Genomic DNA, 18,190 nt, shown 5'->3' on the forward strand with positions numbered 1-18,190 from the left:
CCTAGATCTGAACTCTTCCTGACCCGTGAACCCTGACCTTATGCTCTAGGTTTGTGTCTACTGGGAAGCTGACGGGTCACCTGGGCCCGGTCTTGTGTCTGACCGTCGACCAGTTGGGCAACGGTCAAGACATGGTCCTAACGGGGTCCAAGGACCACACCCTGAAGATGTTTGAGGTGACAGAGGGTGTCCAGGGCAGCATTGTGTCCTGTCACAACTTTGAGCCGCCACACCAGGAGGGTATCGTCTCTCTGGCTGTTCAGGGGGACAGCCTCTACAGCAGCTCCAGAGACTACTGCATCAAGAAGTGGGACCTGTCCCGGAAACGACTAGTACAGGTGGGACCTATTGGACACTAGCTGTATATACTGTACTGCTAGTACCTGAAAGAAGGCAAGGCTCTCAGAAGCATACAATCAGCTGATAGCTGCGAGTTTCACATTGCAATGTTGCTTTGTAAGCATCAAGTGTTGTTTTGTTGAATTGTTTTTGCTAGCTGCAACATTATCATCATTGTATGACCAGTGGTAGTAAACTAAATCTATTGTCCCAATGAGTTATTTTTCAACAGTTTGTAGCCCTGTTTTGACCTAGTGTGTACTTGCTTCCTCCACAGCAGGTGGCGAGTGCCCACTCTGACTGGGTAAGTGCGCTGGGTGTGGTGCCAGGGTGCCCGGTAGTGCTGAGTGCAGACAGGGGAGGTCTGCTGAAGCTGTGGCACGCTGATACCCTGGCACCGCTCGGAGACCTGAGGGGACACGACAGCCCTGTGAATGGACTGGCTACCAACAGCAGCCAGCTATTCACTGCCTCAGAGTGAGTTTAACATCACCCTTGAATGCCATAGGAGCCTGCAGCGAAATCTCACGGCAAACCTGAGCATAACCCCTACCTTCAGAGAATATATCTCCTAACTTTGACCATGATCCAGATCATACCCTGACCCTAACCCTCTGAGTAAATCAACCCACTGTTACTATAATAACAAAGTCATAGTTTAACCTAAGAGAGATAATCAAACCTCTGATGCACATGTTGATCCAGTGATTTCATGTTCTTTCTTGTGTGACAGTGACCGGACGGTGAAGATTTGGCAAGCAAAGGGTTCTTTGGAGGAAGGCATCCATTGACACTGAGAAGGAGACTTCTGGACTGTGACCGGACACAACTCTGGGGACCTACTAGATCACTCTGGATCTACTACAGCCCTAAGGATCTATTGCTGCCTGCTGGATCTACTACTCAATCTACTTACTGCTGCTCTGCACAATGATCCATGGATGGAGGACCTCCAAGCTGGCCACAGGGCAGAAGACCAGCCCAGACACACCGATGACCCATTGAGTTCACCAACGTGAGACATTCCGTCAACAAGGCTGGAGGACAGTAGCACAACAGTCATGGAATTCACCTGAAGAATTGTGAAACTCCAGTGTAATGCCCATGTTTCTGTCTCAAGCTGTATCCTATCATATCGTAGAGGAATCTTCTGCTACAGAGCGTGTAATCATCTCTCTGTGTCAGGAGGGGAGGGGGGGAGGGGGTGTCTTTTAATAAGGCCCTATGGAGGTTGGTCTTACATCAGCTGTTACTGCCAAACCCTATGGGAGACTCATAGAGTCTCAGTGGGGAATAGGGATGTCTCAGTGGGAATAGCACAGTGAACTAGTGGTGTGGGACGGTGTGGCTGATCTCTGCTACAGAAACAAAGTTCAATGAGGGTGTGTTGTCGTCATAGTACAAATGCGATTGTGGAGGTTCAGCTCAACCCAATTCAAGTGTTGCTTTTAATGCAGATTGTGTGTGTGACCAAATTACAACACATTCTCTGTGATAGTCAACGGGCTGTGATGAGTATCTTTAGCCAATGCATTCCGTTTTACTTGCCTGTGCACAGTACCGTACCTCTGCAGTGGTCTTACTCTCTTTGCATCATGCAAGCACATTCAAACCTCAAACTACGAAAATGGCCTGTCAAAATGTTTGCATTTATGTGTGTTTTCACGGTGACTTTGAAACCTCCAAAGTTCTGATCTCCCATTTCATGTTGTATCCAATGGCCTTCTTCAATCGTTTCAGAGCCCAAGTAAAGGGAGGTTACCTGTGCACAGGCGTATGCCCCATCTTAAATCAACTCGGTTTATTGGTTGTATCCACGGATTTGCAGTGCATTAATTTGCAGTGCATTAATTTGCAGTGCATTAATTTGCAGTGCATTAATACCTAGTAATGAAAAATATCTGAGTTAGTTTTCCTGTGCCCACGTACGCCCTTCCCCAATCTGATTCAGGAACGGGCGGAACAGAATATAACAAAACTCTAGAGGTGTGTGTTATTATCAGTGCCTGTCAATCTTATACTGTAGATAGTACAGTATCACAACCTAGTCTGTGTGGACTAGCCCAGGATCCCGAGATTGGGATGACATAGGTTATATGAGCACATCTTTATGTAAATAAGAATCTGTTTTTCTTCCTCGTGGACATCTTGTGCACAAATTCCGACTTTCTAGTGATTCTAATGTCAGATGCGGTGTGGAAATAAATTGCGTCTGTCAAAAACAACATGAACTGTTATGTCTTTCAACGTGGAGATGTGTGTTGCCATGATGCCACCAATTGGTGTCAGTATAATACAGTAAGTATCACATTAGGAAACATGACACGGTTTCAAAACAGAGTTTCACTAACTTGGGTGCGGGAGATTTGTTTTCCCTTCCTCCTGTCCTTCGGTGGGTATTCAGTCTTTAGACGTTTTTAATGTGTTGCAGGACAACGATTCTATCCCATGTCCATGAACAAATCTCCTTCACAGGAGATGGCACAGGTGGGATTGCAAATGTTCATAAACGCATGCAAAGCAACCTGCTTTCTAAGCATATGTATTTGATCGGGTCTTTTGCTCATTTGTTCGCAGCAAAGATAAAAAAAACATTGCAAGAATTCCATAGGCAAATGTCCTAGTTCCGAGGTATAATCGGTGAGCATGCTAAGAACCATACAATATGCTCTCCATACCTGTGAATTCACACTTCCTGCATGTCACCTGTGTGCCTACCTACAGTATGCATGTGACCAGCGACCCTTGACCCAACATATGTGGGCTCATCGCGGGTCGCTGGTCACGTCGGCACACAGGTGACCGACATTGTATACAATTATTGAGGGGGAACTACGATGACATCCTTACCTTTTCCCATTAGCTTCTTTCTCCTTTTGATAGCACTGTAAGGTGGAATAATCATGCTCCTTTTACGTAGTTCCGTACATCCCCTGAAGAGAAGTGATGGGAATGAATCAGTATTTAACGTACAACAACTGGGGCATCAGAGTTTCATGTGTGCAATAAGAACGGAACAATCTCTTGCACCTTAGGCGCTGCATTACTTCGGTACCACGGACTATGTCCATGTCTAAACACTGTTCCAGACACCACAAGCTACTGTATATTTAATACAGTGTGGCCCAGCCATATAGAGTTAAGTCGGTGTTCCTAAAACAACCAGGATTCCTACTGCACTGTCAGCACAATCTGACATAGTGCATTGGTCTCGTCAACACATTATTTCTCTATCGATGATTATTTCCATTTGAAAAACGCTGAACATCAGAGTTCTTCATTAAAACAACCATGGATTCTTACTGCACTGTCAAGCATATTCTGATAAGGTTTCTTGGTCTGTTCCCTGTTTCTCAGATATCTTAACATTCGTTATCCCAAGCTAACAGCAGGACCCAGACGGTACTCGTACAGTTTCATAGTAAATCGATGTACACACTGACCTCAATAACGTCTACGTGGGATACGAGTTCCTGTCTGGGGGTTATTCTTAGCTCAACCTATATGGGTTTGTCAGGGGGATTCTGTCATAGGGATTATGTGACTGGCTACATTCATCCAATATCTGTGTGTTTGTGTGTGTGTGTGTGTGTGTTGACCCTGTGAATCATTGCTTGAATCATCTCTTCAGTGTCTGTAGATATTTATACAATACTCTTTTCTTTCCCTGTCGAGTCACAGGTTGTGTAATTTGGCTTTGGAATAAAGGGTTGACCAAGAGAGGAAGTAAGATAGCTTGATTAGACTGAGAAACAGTGAGAGGGTTGATACCACATATAGCAACGCTTACCTCACATACAGGGAATAATGTTCCATTCCGGACACAGCCGGAGTGAGTTTCCTGGCATCTGCTGGGGGAGGATCGAGAGGCTTGGGAGGATGAAGCGAGGGACGAGAAGGCAACTAGGCAAGAACAAATGACTGCCTACCGGGGAACAGCGGCTTTACTGCCTTGTTCAGGGGCAGACCGACAGATTTTTACCTTGTCAGCTCAGGGATTCGATCTAGAAACCTTTTGTTACTGACCCAACACTCTAACCACTAGGGTATCTGCCGCCCCAAGTACTGTCCAGTTAATGTTACCTCTTCCAGCTCTTACTGACTCCTACCCATGAGTCCCCTCTCTACATTTACCAGCATCCAGCATCCTCACCTGCTGAGCACTGGCCAACACTGGACATACATAGACGTTAAAAAGTCATTGAAATTTGATCAGTCCACCCTGGCCTTGATTGCACTGTCCACAGACGGACTGGACCAAATCTGAACCTATTATAGACGTGTGTTTCACACGTTTGGTGTTTCACAAGTTTGGATAGCACAGCATACATTACAGTAAGTAGCGTACAGTACAATACAGTTCAGTACAGTGAGTCGAACCTAGCAGAGTACTGTCCAATACAATGCAGTACAGTACCGTAAAGAAAAGAAAAGTATAGTATAGAACTCTACTGTACTGTACTCTATTGCACTGAACTCTACTCTACCCTGCTGTATTGTATTGCAATGTACTCTACTGTGCTCTGCTGTATTGTACTCTGCTGTGCTCTGCTGTATTGTACTCTACTGTGCTCTGCTGTATTGTACTCTACTGTGCTCTGCTGTATTGTACTCTACTGTGCTCTGCTGTATTGTACTGTGCTCTACTGTGCTCTGCTGTATTGTACTGTGCTCTGCTGTGCAGTGCTGTGATGTTCAAACTTGTAAAACATGAGGATAATGACAATCATATCCATCATTATGCATTTCTATGTAGTACAGTACAGGTCAGGGACCAATGATTTAATTGTTACCGTAATTCCGCTACCGGGTGTAAATACAGTTCTTGCTGTAGTTCAATAAACAAAATAGATTTTTTTCAAACTCAAGGTGTCATGTCATAACTTTTGGAAAACGTTGTTGTCAGGACCCAGTTACGAACCCGGGTCTCCGGAGTGAGAAAGTCACTTAACCAACTGAGCCACGAATAGTTGGCAGAACCCAGAAGATGAGGCAGACACAGCAGTACTTGAGACGGTGTATTTAATGAAGTAAAAAGTGAAGTTCTTCAGGAAAACATGTAACTCCACAACCTCAAAAGGAATCCTACAAGAACAAAGGTAATCCTCCAAGAAAAAAAAAGGTAAATCCACAAGGTGGAAGGTAAAGCACAAAAAGCCTCAAAAGATACTCAAAAAACAAACAAACAAGAACAAAAAGAGAGTCCACCGGGATCAACAAGAGTTCTCAGAGTACTAGGGCTGGGTGCTAACATACAAACACAGAGCAAAACAAAGGGTTTAAATACAATCAGGGGAAACGAGGCACAGGTGCAAATAATAATGGGGATCAAGGGAAAACAAAAGGTCAAAAGGCACAATGGGGGCATCTAGTGACCAAAAACCGGAACAACCCTGGCCAAATCCTGACAGTGGTCAAATCAAAACCTGAGGGAGATTTTACCGTAATTCCGTTACCAAAGTTTCCGTCTGCACAGTTCTTCCACTAATTTCGTTTTTGTACATTTTTCAGTGGAAATGGTTCAAAGTAGTCCTTGTGCACAAAGTTGTACGGTTTGTTAAACTTTGAAATCAATGTTTTTTGTTTGTCAAAGTTTTTTAAAAATGTGTCTGTAATTCCGTTACCATGGAATTGCCCACATACCTTGCAGTGGGCTCACTATCTTTAACACATTGACCTGTTACAGCTGAGTGGGCAGCTGATATTATAGGCTGTTTTATTATATTCAATCAGCTCTGTAGGGATGTGTAGGAGGGCACTCAATACAAGTGGGGGTATATTACTCCTGGTCTGAGAGTGCAGGTATGTTGCCATACATAAATGCCACTAAATAGAATGGAATAGGCCTACTGTATAAAACATTAGAGGATACAGAGGCATGGAATTCCACATGGAATCATTTTTCTCCTAACCTGTGGGGTCATGTATTAAATAGGCTATTGTGTCACTTTCACCCGGACTCCTCACGCCTATGAGTGAAAATGGATGTTGTTTCATGTTTTATGCATATGTTTATACACTAGTGTATACTCTGTGTGTCTCCGTCTCTCTCGTTCTCTCTGTGTGTGTGTGTGTGCATCCATGCATGTGCTCATTTGCGTCATGACTGTGTGTTTTGTGTGTGCGTTCATGTGACACCATGCCCAAACTGGACGCGCGCCATCGTGCGCAAATTGATTTTGTCCCCCACACCAAAAGTGATCACGACACACAGGTTGAAATATCAAAACAAACTCTGAACCAATTATCTTAAAGCATTAAACATTTAAGGCAATTTAGCTAGCTATCTTGCAGTTGCTAGCAAATTTGTCACATTCAGCTAGCTTGCTGATGCTAGCTAATTTGTCCTGGGATATAAACGTTGAGTTGCTATTTTACCTGAAATGCACAAGGTCCTCTACTCCGACAACTAATCCATACTATAAAACGGTCAACCGAATAGTTTCTAGTCATCTCTTCTCCTTCCAGGCTTTTTTTCTTGGACTTTATATGGCGATTGGCATCCAACCTTCATAGGTGTATTACCACGACCGACCGACCTCAGTTCATCTTTCAGTCACCCACGTGGGTAAAACCATGAGGAGATGGCACGTGGGTATCTGCTTCTATAAACCAATGACGAGATGGGAGAGGCAGGACTTGCACCGCGTTCAGCGTCACAAATAGAACTGACTTCTATTTTTGCACTTGGCAATGCAGACGCTCGTTGGTGCATGCGAGCAGTCTGGGTGCAATGATTGAATAACATGTATGTGTACATTTGTTTTGCAATGCGAGAGGTGTGGTCAGCATGTGAATTTACATATTTCAAAGGATCTATTTGGGCATCACTTACAGTAACTCTTTGGTGAGTGCTGGCTGGTTGCCTAAAGGTGTGGTAATGGTTTCTCTCACCAGATAGCGGAGGGTCTGTGTGTGAGCTATATTTGTAGGGGGAGGTCAGGCCTGAAAAATACTGGGTAATGAAGATGATGAACCACCCCAAGGATATCCAAACATAGTAAACACATACTTGCTTGGTAATTACTTTCCTGGTGTGAGGAAAATTATTATGTGAAAACAAATAATAAAATATGATTTTGAACACTTTAAGACCTATTACACCCAGGCTCTATCATAATCATCTATGTTATTATAAGTCATGGTCAGGGTTAGCCTAACTCCTATTTGATGATTTGTTGTAGGTCTCTTGTGAATATCTTATGATTATAGCCTACTTATCAGATGGGCATCTGTGGCATTATTTTGTGCAAGGCGGGCACATTCCATCTCCCAGCGCAAGTAGGTGACGCTTACTATTAGCCTATGAAGTGACATCTATGGGGGGTGAGTCATGCCATAATTAAGTCTCGTGAAGCTATTGATACCTCTCACCTAGTCAGGTAATGTCTTCCTAGCGCCATAAAATACCACCATGAATTAACATGGACTGTCAATGGAGACAGGTTTGTTTCTAAGGCGTCAAAATGCCAACGCTTTCACGTCATGTGACACGTACACGCCATGTAGACGTCGTGTTCACATCGTGTAAACGTGTCACTGACACTAACCATTGCGATTAATGTTATTTATCATCTTCTGCTTTTTATGAATAAACAGGCATCAGACACCCCCAGACACATTAATGTTACTTACCTTACAGATCGCAAAGTGAGCTAATTTCAACTCCATTAATATGCAAATACACTTGATTTATACACTGGCTTGTCTGGCTGGCATGTTTTCATTCTAAACAGGCATTTAATTGTCTACACTAAAATAATATTAGTTCTCTATTGATGATTAAAAAATACACCCTTGTGGTTGAATATATATCAGTTGTATGTCTTATGATATAATTAATAATGCTGAACTAACAAATACCATCAAGGGATACGTTACAATTTACAATAACAGACACATTATGAAACAGCTGTGAAAACCAATCTAGCAATATTTTAGATTTAAATACATATCCATTGATATTTTGTTCATCAGGCAGCCGATAGTTCAAAGAGGAAGTGACACAAGGATGCTCTCCTATCATTTATATTGAGTTGTTTAGATTTAAATTCTGGCTGTGTTTTTCTTTTGTTATAACGAGGAAAGTTCAAAGAAATGTTGATTCAGGTTAGGCGTGAGTTTCTGCTTGAGTTTGGTTAAAAGGACAGCAAATTTGTTCATACTTTGAGAACTTGCTACCAAGCTCATGTGTACCAGACACACATCGTGTAATGTATTATGTATTTCATGTACACTGTAATTGTTTGAGTGTTTGAGTGTCAATTCCTTCATCCAATTAGTTAAATAGATTAACTGCATTCTTCGTTTTACAAAGTAATTATTTGATTGGCAAAATGCTTGTAAGTCGCTCTGGATAAGAGCGTCTGCTAAATGACTTAAATGTAAATGTAAATGTTAGGTCTATTGGTAGTTGTTATTTACACTATACACGTACTGTAGCATACTCTTGGGTATTACCTTAACATCTCTGATCTGCTTGCCTCATTTAATTAATGCTAGAACATTGGTTGCCAGGATTAGTTATTTGTATCAAGTATCTTAAAACCTCTTTAGGCTAGGGGGCAGTATTTTGATGTTTGGATGAAAAATGTGCCCAAAGTAAACTGACTATTTCTCAGGCCCAGAAGCTAGAATATGCATATCATTGTCTGTGAGTATAACAGAACTGATATGGCAGGCGAAAACCTGGGGAAAATCCATCCAGGAAGTGCTGTTTTTCTGAAACTACTCTTTTCCATTGCAAGCCTATCCTCCATTGAAAGGGATATCAACCAGATTCCTTTCCCTATGACTTCCACAAGGTGTGAACAGTCTTTAGACATAGTTTCAGGCTTTTATTCTGAAAAATTAGCGAGAATGATCATGTCCTCAGATTTGTGCATGCGCGCGCAATGGGAGCGAGACCTTTTCTTTCTCTCTTCTATTGAAAAGGCTACCGTCCTGTTGAAATATTATTCATTATTTATTGTAGAAACAACCTGAGGATTGATTATAAAAAACGTTTGACATGTTTCTACGAACTTTACGGATACTATTTGGAATATTCGTCTGCCCATCATGACCGCACGAGCCTGTGGATTACTGAACAAAACGCGCCAACCAAATGGAGGTTTTTGGATATAAAGAGAATCTTTATCAAACAAAAAAACATTTATTGTGTAACTGAGAGTCTTGTGAGTGCAAACATATGAAGATAAGTGATCTTATAAGTGACCACTGAACAACCAATGCCTTAGAAGGCTGAATTAACCCCAAAGGCTGGAAATCGTATCATAAAGCTTTTTTTCCAATAATATTTTCCACTTTGGGGGCTCAGCAACATGGTTCACCCTAAAAAAAAGCAGTACTTTCTCCCCGTTGGGGAATTGAACCCCGGTCTCCCGCGTGACAGGCGGGGATACTCACGACTATACTAATGAGGAGCAGGTGGGTTGGACCTTTGAAAAAACGTGGAGCATATATATATATATATACTAAGATAAGTGATCATCAAAGGTAAGTGATTCATTTTATTGCTTTTCTGACTTTCGTGACCAATCTACTTTGCTGCTAGCTGTTTAATGTTTTGTCTGCCGAGAGCTGTCCTCACATAATCGCATGGTTTGCTTTCACCGTAAAGCCTTTTTGAAATCTGACATGCCGGCTGGATTAACAACAAGTTAAGCTGTGTTTTGGTGTATTGCAATTGTGATTTCTTGAAAATTTAATATTTTTAGTAATTTAATTTGAATTTGGTGCTCTGCAATTTACCGGATGTAGACGAAAATGATCCCACTAAAGGGATCCGAGTGGCAAGAGTTAATAATTGCATAACAGTGCAAGATAGAAATGTTCATTATAGTCATACTGAGTATGTGATGCAATGATTCGCTATCTTGCTAGATCCTCCAGAGAGGGCACAGGGCTTGTTGCATTTATTTTTACAGAAAACCACGACAATTATAGGCCTACACTCAGGAAAAAAGGGGCTATCTAGATCCTAAAAGGATTCTTCCGCTGTCCCCATAGGAGAACCCTTTGAAGAACCCTTTTTGATTCCAGGTAGAAACCCTTTGGTGCCTAGGTAGAACCCTTTTTGCGTTCCATTCCACAGATGGTTCTACATGGAACCAAAAAGGGTTGTTACTCGAAACAAAAATGGTTCTTTAAAGGGTTCTCCGATGGGGACTTCCGTATAACCCTTTGGAACCACCTTTTCTAAGAGTGTACACAACAAGTTCAACCTGTTCAGTTTACCACATTTCATTCTCTACTCCAACATCTGCTAGTATTCAAAATAAAATGCAATATAGCAACACCACCTTTGAATGTTTTCGTCAAACCTCTGCTCAGACTTAAATAGCAGAGTCCCAAGAACCTTCTCCAGGGGTGACTGTAGCATCCTCAAACGGTCCACCACCTTCTACCAAACTGCCTTCTCATACAAAGCAATGGACATGGAATGGCCTCACTTGAACATGGATCAAGTCAAGTCAGACGTGTGCACACTGAATTTGATCCAAAAGGCAACAGTGGCATATTAAATGCAGCAGAATACACACTAAAAACACATTACATTTCAATAGGTGCAATAATTTTGCTTTGATTACTTTGATTAGATGATGTGTTTGTGTCTTTTACAAGTCAAATGTACACTAGCCTACTCCCCTATCAACATAGTAAATCATGACAATACGACAATATGTTATCAACTCGTCATCAACAAAAAGTAATTATTTTCAAATAAATAAAATTGGACTTATAAACACAGTAGGCCTAAATATTTCCTCACGATATCACAACTTAAATATAGCCTACTTAGTCCTCAATTGGATCAAGGACATCTTGGTAGTTCTTTTCATCATCTCCAAGGAAACTATCTTGGGCAGACGCTCGAAAATCGCTTATGCCGCATGTAAATAAAGAAATGAATGTCTGTGTCGTCGCCGAGCTTTCAAATACCGTGCCCGTCTCTCACTCTATGAACGGTCACTGCTATTCAGGTTCCTTGGGACGTCCTGACGATAAACCCGAAACTAACACTAAACTTAACCATTTTACATTTATACTTGATAGAACTGGTAACAACAGTCTGTGATTGGCTAACAACATCGAGATCTGCATACAGTGAGTTAAAATAACATACCATGCCATGAGGTGTTGAGGGAAAGACAGATTACCTATAGATTGGACATCATCTTTACTAGGCCATTAGCGATAACAGGAAATACACAAGCGTAGGCTACACTATAGTTCAAGGTGGCTACGTCAGAACATCTTCTTGCATGGGAAAAATAGTACGTTTCTAACATTTATGGTTGAGATTTAATTAATATAAATATAAACTATGCACATTATTACTTTCATTAACATGGGACACAGGCGTCAGGCAGATGTTAGTAAGGATTCATGTCATGTCAGGTGGTACGGTTGCCTAGGCTTATATATGTCTCTTATCACCCCCCATAGACATCACTCCAGCGCTAGTAGCCTACTCGGAGCATTCATCTTCTTTCCGTCCACATGCATTCGTTCTCGTTTCACTAAAGGAGGTGTAGTTTGTCCGATTGCTCTGCTAAAAGGGGTTGGACAAAAATATTTTCCATCTTGAAAAATTGCAAAAGCTTCGCAACATGGCGTCAATAGGAGATTTCGACCCGCTCAATGCTTCCATCCCTGCCACCAAAGTTGAAATCACAGTGTCTTGCAGGTAAGAGAATGGCTTCAGTGTGACCCATTTTTGTCGGGGTTTGATATGACTGTCACGGAAGGAGGATATGGTATGGGCAAATATTCGGGCTTTTATCTTCCGTTCTGGTTGTAGTAACATTTTGAAGAAGTCACTGTTGTTCAACCAACCGCACTGTTGATAATTACTTTAGGCTACAATGTATCTAGATAAGAGTGCGGTGTTCACATTTTTCCTTTGTTTTAGTTTTGGGTGGTAAGTTTACAATTAACTTTCGAACTATAGTCTATCAGGTATTTAGTAGGCAGTAACCTGGCATTATTCCTGTTGGAGGACTATCAATGGACACCAACAGCCTCGAATAGGCATAAACAACAAAACCAACATTCCCTATCTTGCCATATGTTAGAATATTGTTCTCACTGAATAATTTGACACTTGTTCTGACTCGTGGTTTGTTGTGGGCTGTCACTCACCGAACTGATCAGAAGCACACAAATATATGTACATTGACGTTTGACGAAAGGTTAACTATATGCCAGGAGTAGGTTGGTGATTTGATGTAGCCTATTCTAAGTGCAGCGACAGTCAGACGTGTTTGTGAGCTGGAATAGAAGGGTAGGCTAGATATAGCGGGTTGAGGGTGTATCACTAGCCCGCTTTAACCACCCTCTTTCTCTGGAGACGTGCCTTCCTGTTGCATAACGGCTCCTCCGTCCTCGCCCAACCGTATATATTTAATGGGTCCTTTTAGAATAGTTCAACTGAGGGAATGTTGGCCTCACTGGAATGGGAATCATAGTGTTGTCACTGGACTGTCACTCGTTATTTAATCAACTGATATTGAAAGAAAGACGACACACAAAGAAAGTGAGACTTTCTAACCACTCCATTAATTTTTATTTGACCCATTATTTAACTAGGCAAGTCAGTTAAGAACAAATTCTTATTTACTATGACTGCCTACCCCTGCCAAACCCGGAAGACCCTGGGCCAGTTGTGCACTGCCCTATGGGACTCTCAATCAAGGCCGGCTGTGATACAGCCTGGATAACACATGTCGTATTGAAACAAAGTGTGGGCCTACTTCACAAGGAAATTCCCCCTAGATCTCTCCCTATGGACTAAATTGAATGAAAGGGAAATCATTTTTTTAAAACACACACAATAACTAGTTACTCAATATTTGACCATACCATTCTGATCCAGTAGCTTAATTCTCTAGAGGAATCAGTCCATTCAAATGTGTTATTTCTATCACATTTAACATTTACATTTAAGTCATTTAGCAGACGCTCTTATCCAGAGCGACTTACAAATTGGTGCATTCACCTTATGACATCCAGTGGGACAGTCACTTAACAATAGTGCATCTAAAACTTAGGGGGGGTGGGGTGAGAGGGATTACTTAACCTATCACCTCCAGGTAATACATCACATATTACCCCTTATGTGTCAGACTCTGCAGAAGAGGCACTATATACAGTGGGGCAAAAAAAGTATTTAGTCAGCCATCAATTGTGCAAGTTCTCCCACTTAAAAATATGAGAGGCCTGTAATTTTCATCATAGGTACACTTCGACTATGACAGACAAAATGAGGGAAAAAAATCCAGAAAATCACATTGCAGGATTTTTAATGAATTTATTAGCAAATTATGGTGGAAAATAAGTATTTGGTCACCTACAACCAAGCAAGATTTCTGGCTCTCACAGACATGTAACTTCTTCTTTGAGGCTCCTCTGTCCTCCACTCGTTACCTGTATTAATGGCACCTGTTTGAACTTGTTATCAGTATAAAAGACACCAGTCCACAACCTCAAACAGTCACACTCCAAGCTCCACTATGGCCAAGACCAAAGAGCTGTCAAAGGACACCAGAAACAAAATTGCAGACCTGCACCAGGCTGGGAAGACTGAATCTGCAATAGGTAAGCAGCTTGGTTTGAAGAAATCAAATGTGGGAGCAATTATTAGGAAATGGAAGACATACAAGACCACTGATAATCTCCCTCGATCTGGGGCTCCACACAAGATCTCACCATGTGTGGTTAAAATGATCACAAGAACGGTGAGCAAAAATCCCAGAACCACACGGGGGGACCTAGTGAATGACCTGCAGAGAGCTGGGACCAAAGTAATAAAGCCTACCATCAGCAAGGGCATTGAAGATGAAACGTGGCTGGGTCTTTCAGCATGACAATGATCCCAAACACACCGCCCAGGCAACAAAGGAGTGGCTTCGTAAGATGCATTTCAAGGTCCTGGAGTGGCCTAGCCAGTCTCCAGATCTCAACCCCATAGAAAATCTTTGGAGGGAGTTGAAAGTCTGTTTCCCAGCAACAGCCCCAAAACATCACTGCTCTAGAGGAGATTTGCATGGAGGAATGGGCCAAAATACCAGCAACAGTGTGTGAAACCTTGTGAAGACTTCCAGAAAACGTTTGACCTCTGTCATTGCCAACAAAGGGTATATAAGAAAGTATTGAGATAAACTTTTGTTGTTGACCAAATACTTATTTTCCACCATAATTTGCAAATAATTCATTAAAAATCCTACAATGTGATTTTCTGGATTTTTTTTCTCATTTTGTCTGTCATAGTTGAAGTGTACCTATGATGAAAATTACAGGCCTCATCTCTTTAACGGGGAGAACTTGCACAATTAGTGGCTGACTAAATACTTTTTTGCTCCACTGTACATAAGGGATGTTCGGTAAATGCTGGTTCTGAGTCATGCTCTGGTGCCTGCTGGGCATAGAGGGGGTCAGTAGGGAATGCCTTCACACTCATCACACCCCAGAGAGGAGGTGAGGTACCATGATAACGCGGCCAGGTGTGTGTGTGTGTGCCTAAAAGGCTCTCTCTCTCTCTCTCTCTCTCTCTCACACACCACAAACAAGGCTCTGCTCTCAAACGCACACAAATACACACACTGTCTGATGAAGGGATAAGTCTCTCTCTCTCTCAATTTCTTCCCTCTCAATGTCTTCTCTCTCTGCCCAGAGCTCCAATGGAGGCAAAGACTGTTAGTACAGATAACTCTCTCTCTCTTCCCTCCCTGCCTGCAGTCATATTATATCATGTTTACGTGTGGGTACTGTAGGCTACTGTAGGTGGATGTCTCTGCGCTGGTTGGGTTGGGCTATATGCCTATTTACTGTCATCGTGACACAGTACATTTCTGTGTTGACCAGAGTCCAATTAATATGAATAAGGGGCTGGATTCCTCAGTAACTGTCGGATCGTCCTGGAGAAATTGATTCTTGGCTTGGTGTAATAAAGCGCACCTAAATCTCATCAAATGTTATTTGTCGCGTGTGCTGAATACAACAGGTGTAGACGTTACCGTGAAATGCTTACTTACAAGCCCTTAACCAACAATGCAGTTTTAAGAAAATACCCCCACCTCCCCCCAAAAAGTAAGAGATAAGAATAACAAATGATTAAAGAGCAGCAGTAAAGAACAATTTACGAAACCTAACCGTTCCGTAAAGTGTTACATTGTACTAGCACTGTATTCCCAATTCAGTGATTGGTTCTACCTCTGTATGAGTTAGAATGTATGAATTGTTCAGATGTTGCATTATCTTGCTATTTCCTTGCATGGTACATACAGTTGAAGTCGGAAGTTTGCATACACTTAGGTGGGAGTCATTAAAACTCATTTTTCAACCACTCCACAATTTTTTTTGTTAACAAACTATAGTTTTGGCAAGTCAATTGTGTCATGCAAAGTAAATGTCCTAAGTAATTTTTCCAATTGTTTACAGACAGATTAATTCACTGTATCACAATTCCAGTGGGTCAGAAGTTTACATACACTAAGTTTACTGTGCCTTTAAACAGCTTGGAAAATTCCAGAAAGTGATGTCATAGCTTTAGAAGCTTCTGACATCACTTGAGTCAATTGGAGGTGTGGATGTATTTCAAGGCCTACCTTCAAACTCAGTGCTTCTTTGCTTGACATGCGAAAATACAAAGAAATCAGCCAAGACTTCAAAAAATTCTGGACCTCCACAAGTCTGGTTCATCTTTGGGAGCAATTTCCAAACGCCTGAAGATACAACGTTCATCTGTACAAACAATAGTACGCAAGTATAAACACCATGGGACACGCAGCTGTCATACCGCTCAGGAAGGAGATGCATTCTGTCTCTTGGAGATGAACATACTTTGTGCGAAAAGTGCAAATCAATCCCAGAACAACAGCAAAGGACCTTGTGAAGATGCTGGAGGAAACGGGTACAAAAGTATCTATCCACAGTAAAACAAGTTCTATATCGACATAACCGAAAAGGCAGCTCAGCAACATCTCAAGACATCAGTCAGGAAGTTAAAGCTTGGTCGCAAATGGGTCTTCCAAATGGACAATGACCCCAAGCATACTTCCGAAGTTGTGGCAAAATGGCTTAAGGACAACAAAGTCAAGGTATTGGAGTGGCCATCACAAACCCTGACCTCAATCCTATAGAACATTTGTGCGCAGAACTGAAAAAGTGTGTGTGAGGAAGGAGGCCTACAAACCTGACTTAGTTACACCAGCTCTGTCAGGTGGAAGGGGCCAAAATTCCCCCAACGTATTGTGGGAAGCTTGCGGAAGGCTACCCAAAAGGTTTGGCCCAAATTAAACTATTTAAAAGCAATGCTACCAAATACTAATTGAGTATGTAAACTTCTGACCCTCTAGGAATGTGATGAAATAAATACAAACTGAAATAAATTGTCTGGTATTATTCTGCCATTTCACATTCTAAAAATAAAGTGGTGATCCTAACTGACCTAAAACAGGGAATTTTTTACTAGGATTAAATGTCAGCAATTGTGAAAAACTGAGTTTAAATGTATTTGGCTCAGGTGTATGTGAACTTCCGACTTCAACTGTACGTCTGATTTAGTTTTGTCTGGCTGGTTGTCTCTGATACTGTAGTTATTGTGTGGTTCCCTGTTGTACCACTCGTGTGGTGTCTGGCTGTGTTTTATGGTAATCTGTGGTGTCTGGTTTTCTCAGCGCTTGTTCAGGGATGTGTCTAATCAGTGATGGGAGCACAGGTGTCAGAGTTTAAGGCCTCATTAACCTCTCTGATTGAAGAGGAGGGCAGGGGGGCACCATAGGGACCAGTGGTACCATGACATGCTAGGGTTCATAGCAGGGGCCCAATCTCCCCTTTTCTCACACCTCTCTCTCGCTTGTTCCTTTCTTCCCCTCTCTTTTTTCCTGGATACCTGTCAATGTGTCTGTCCCCTCTCCCTGTCTCTTTCCCCCTCTCTCCTGGTGTTTTCTCTCCCTGCCAGTGTGTAACTGACTCTGACAGCGTCCTTAGATGTCAGATATTCCATCTCATCTCTGTGGGACAGCCACTCTTCTTATCAACACAACTGTCACCAATTGGCTGACTTCATGACAGCCACTATTATCAATCCATAAGTTGTGGTAGTTTTTTCGTATGTCTCTGGGAAGTTGACAACTAGAGTTAGCGGAATTGCTAAGTAGCGTTAGCACAATGACTGGCTTGCAAAACTACCTCTAACTTCCTTCATGTTTGATGCAGAGACATAAATAACGGATACTTAAATATATATATATTTTTGTAAGGGGGCACTGGCCCAGCAAGCTTTCCCTGACTCTGGGTTAGATTTGCAGATTTCTAATTAAAAATGTTTATTGACATTTTGGTATTTGGAGAACAAAACGTGGCTTTCCTATCCCTGAGGTTGTGCTCTGTTTCAGGCCAAAACAAACTAACTCCCCCAAACAACAGTCTTTTAGAGAGTAGGGGAGGGTAAGCATTGAGGAATAATCAGGCATGTTTAACCTGAAGTGAACTCAAATGGTATCCACAAGTTCACCTGACTCTGGGGAAGTAGATAAAGGGCTTCATTGCTCGACTTTGGACAGAAACTAAGCAAACCGTCCCTCGCCCCACTTTCCTCTCAAATTCATATTTTAACCAATGTCTGGATGTCAGTTCGTACTTCAAAATGTTTCTCCTCTGGCTGTTGGAACAAAATGATTTCTCTCTCTCTCCTCTCTAAAGGCTTGGCAGCCCTCCTGTACCCTGTCTGCCTGCTTTGGTTATGGAACTGAATGATGGCCTTTAATTTGAAATGGAAAGTAAGATTGAGAGTGGAAACATGGCTCTAGCTGTGGGTCGCCTTGGACATCTTTCAGGTGACAGT

At 42.0% G+C, this 18,190-nt stretch overlaps 2 protein-coding genes across 8 annotated transcripts in view; both read left to right on the forward strand.

Annotated features, from left to right (window-relative positions):
- Positions 1-2,564, forward strand: part of LOC123994720 (kinesin-like protein KIF21A) — a 51,473-nt gene extending 48,909 nt beyond the window's left edge. For 5 of the 6 annotated variants that reach the window (XM_046297642.1, XM_046297643.1, XM_046297645.1 and 2 more), the window contains 3 exons: positions 50-338; positions 617-816; positions 1,073-2,564. In XM_046297642.1, the coding sequence (XP_046153598.1) occupies positions 50-338; positions 617-816; positions 1,073-1,130 (547 nt within the window). In that variant the 3' untranslated portion in view covers positions 1,131-2,564. The remainder of the gene's footprint in view (positions 1-49; positions 339-616; positions 817-1,072) is intronic. The other variant, XM_046297644.1, reaches the window with a different exon arrangement.
- A 9,213-nt stretch (positions 2,565-11,777) lies between these two features.
- LOC123994721 (copine-8) overlaps positions 11,778-18,190 on the forward strand; it is a 131,208-nt gene continuing 124,795 nt past the window's right edge. For both annotated transcript variants that reach the window (XM_046297649.1, XM_046297648.1), the window contains exon 1: positions 11,778-12,031. In XM_046297649.1, the coding sequence (XP_046153605.1) occupies positions 11,986-12,031 (46 nt within the window). In that variant the 5' untranslated portion in view covers positions 11,778-11,985. The remainder of the gene's footprint in view (positions 12,032-18,190) is intronic.

Source organism: Oncorhynchus gorbuscha, linkage group LG14 (assembly GCF_021184085.1).
Source record: "Oncorhynchus gorbuscha isolate QuinsamMale2020 ecotype Even-year linkage group LG14, OgorEven_v1.0, whole genome shotgun sequence".
In the NCBI taxonomy this organism is placed as follows: Eukaryota; Metazoa; Chordata; class Actinopteri; order Salmoniformes; family Salmonidae; genus Oncorhynchus; species Oncorhynchus gorbuscha.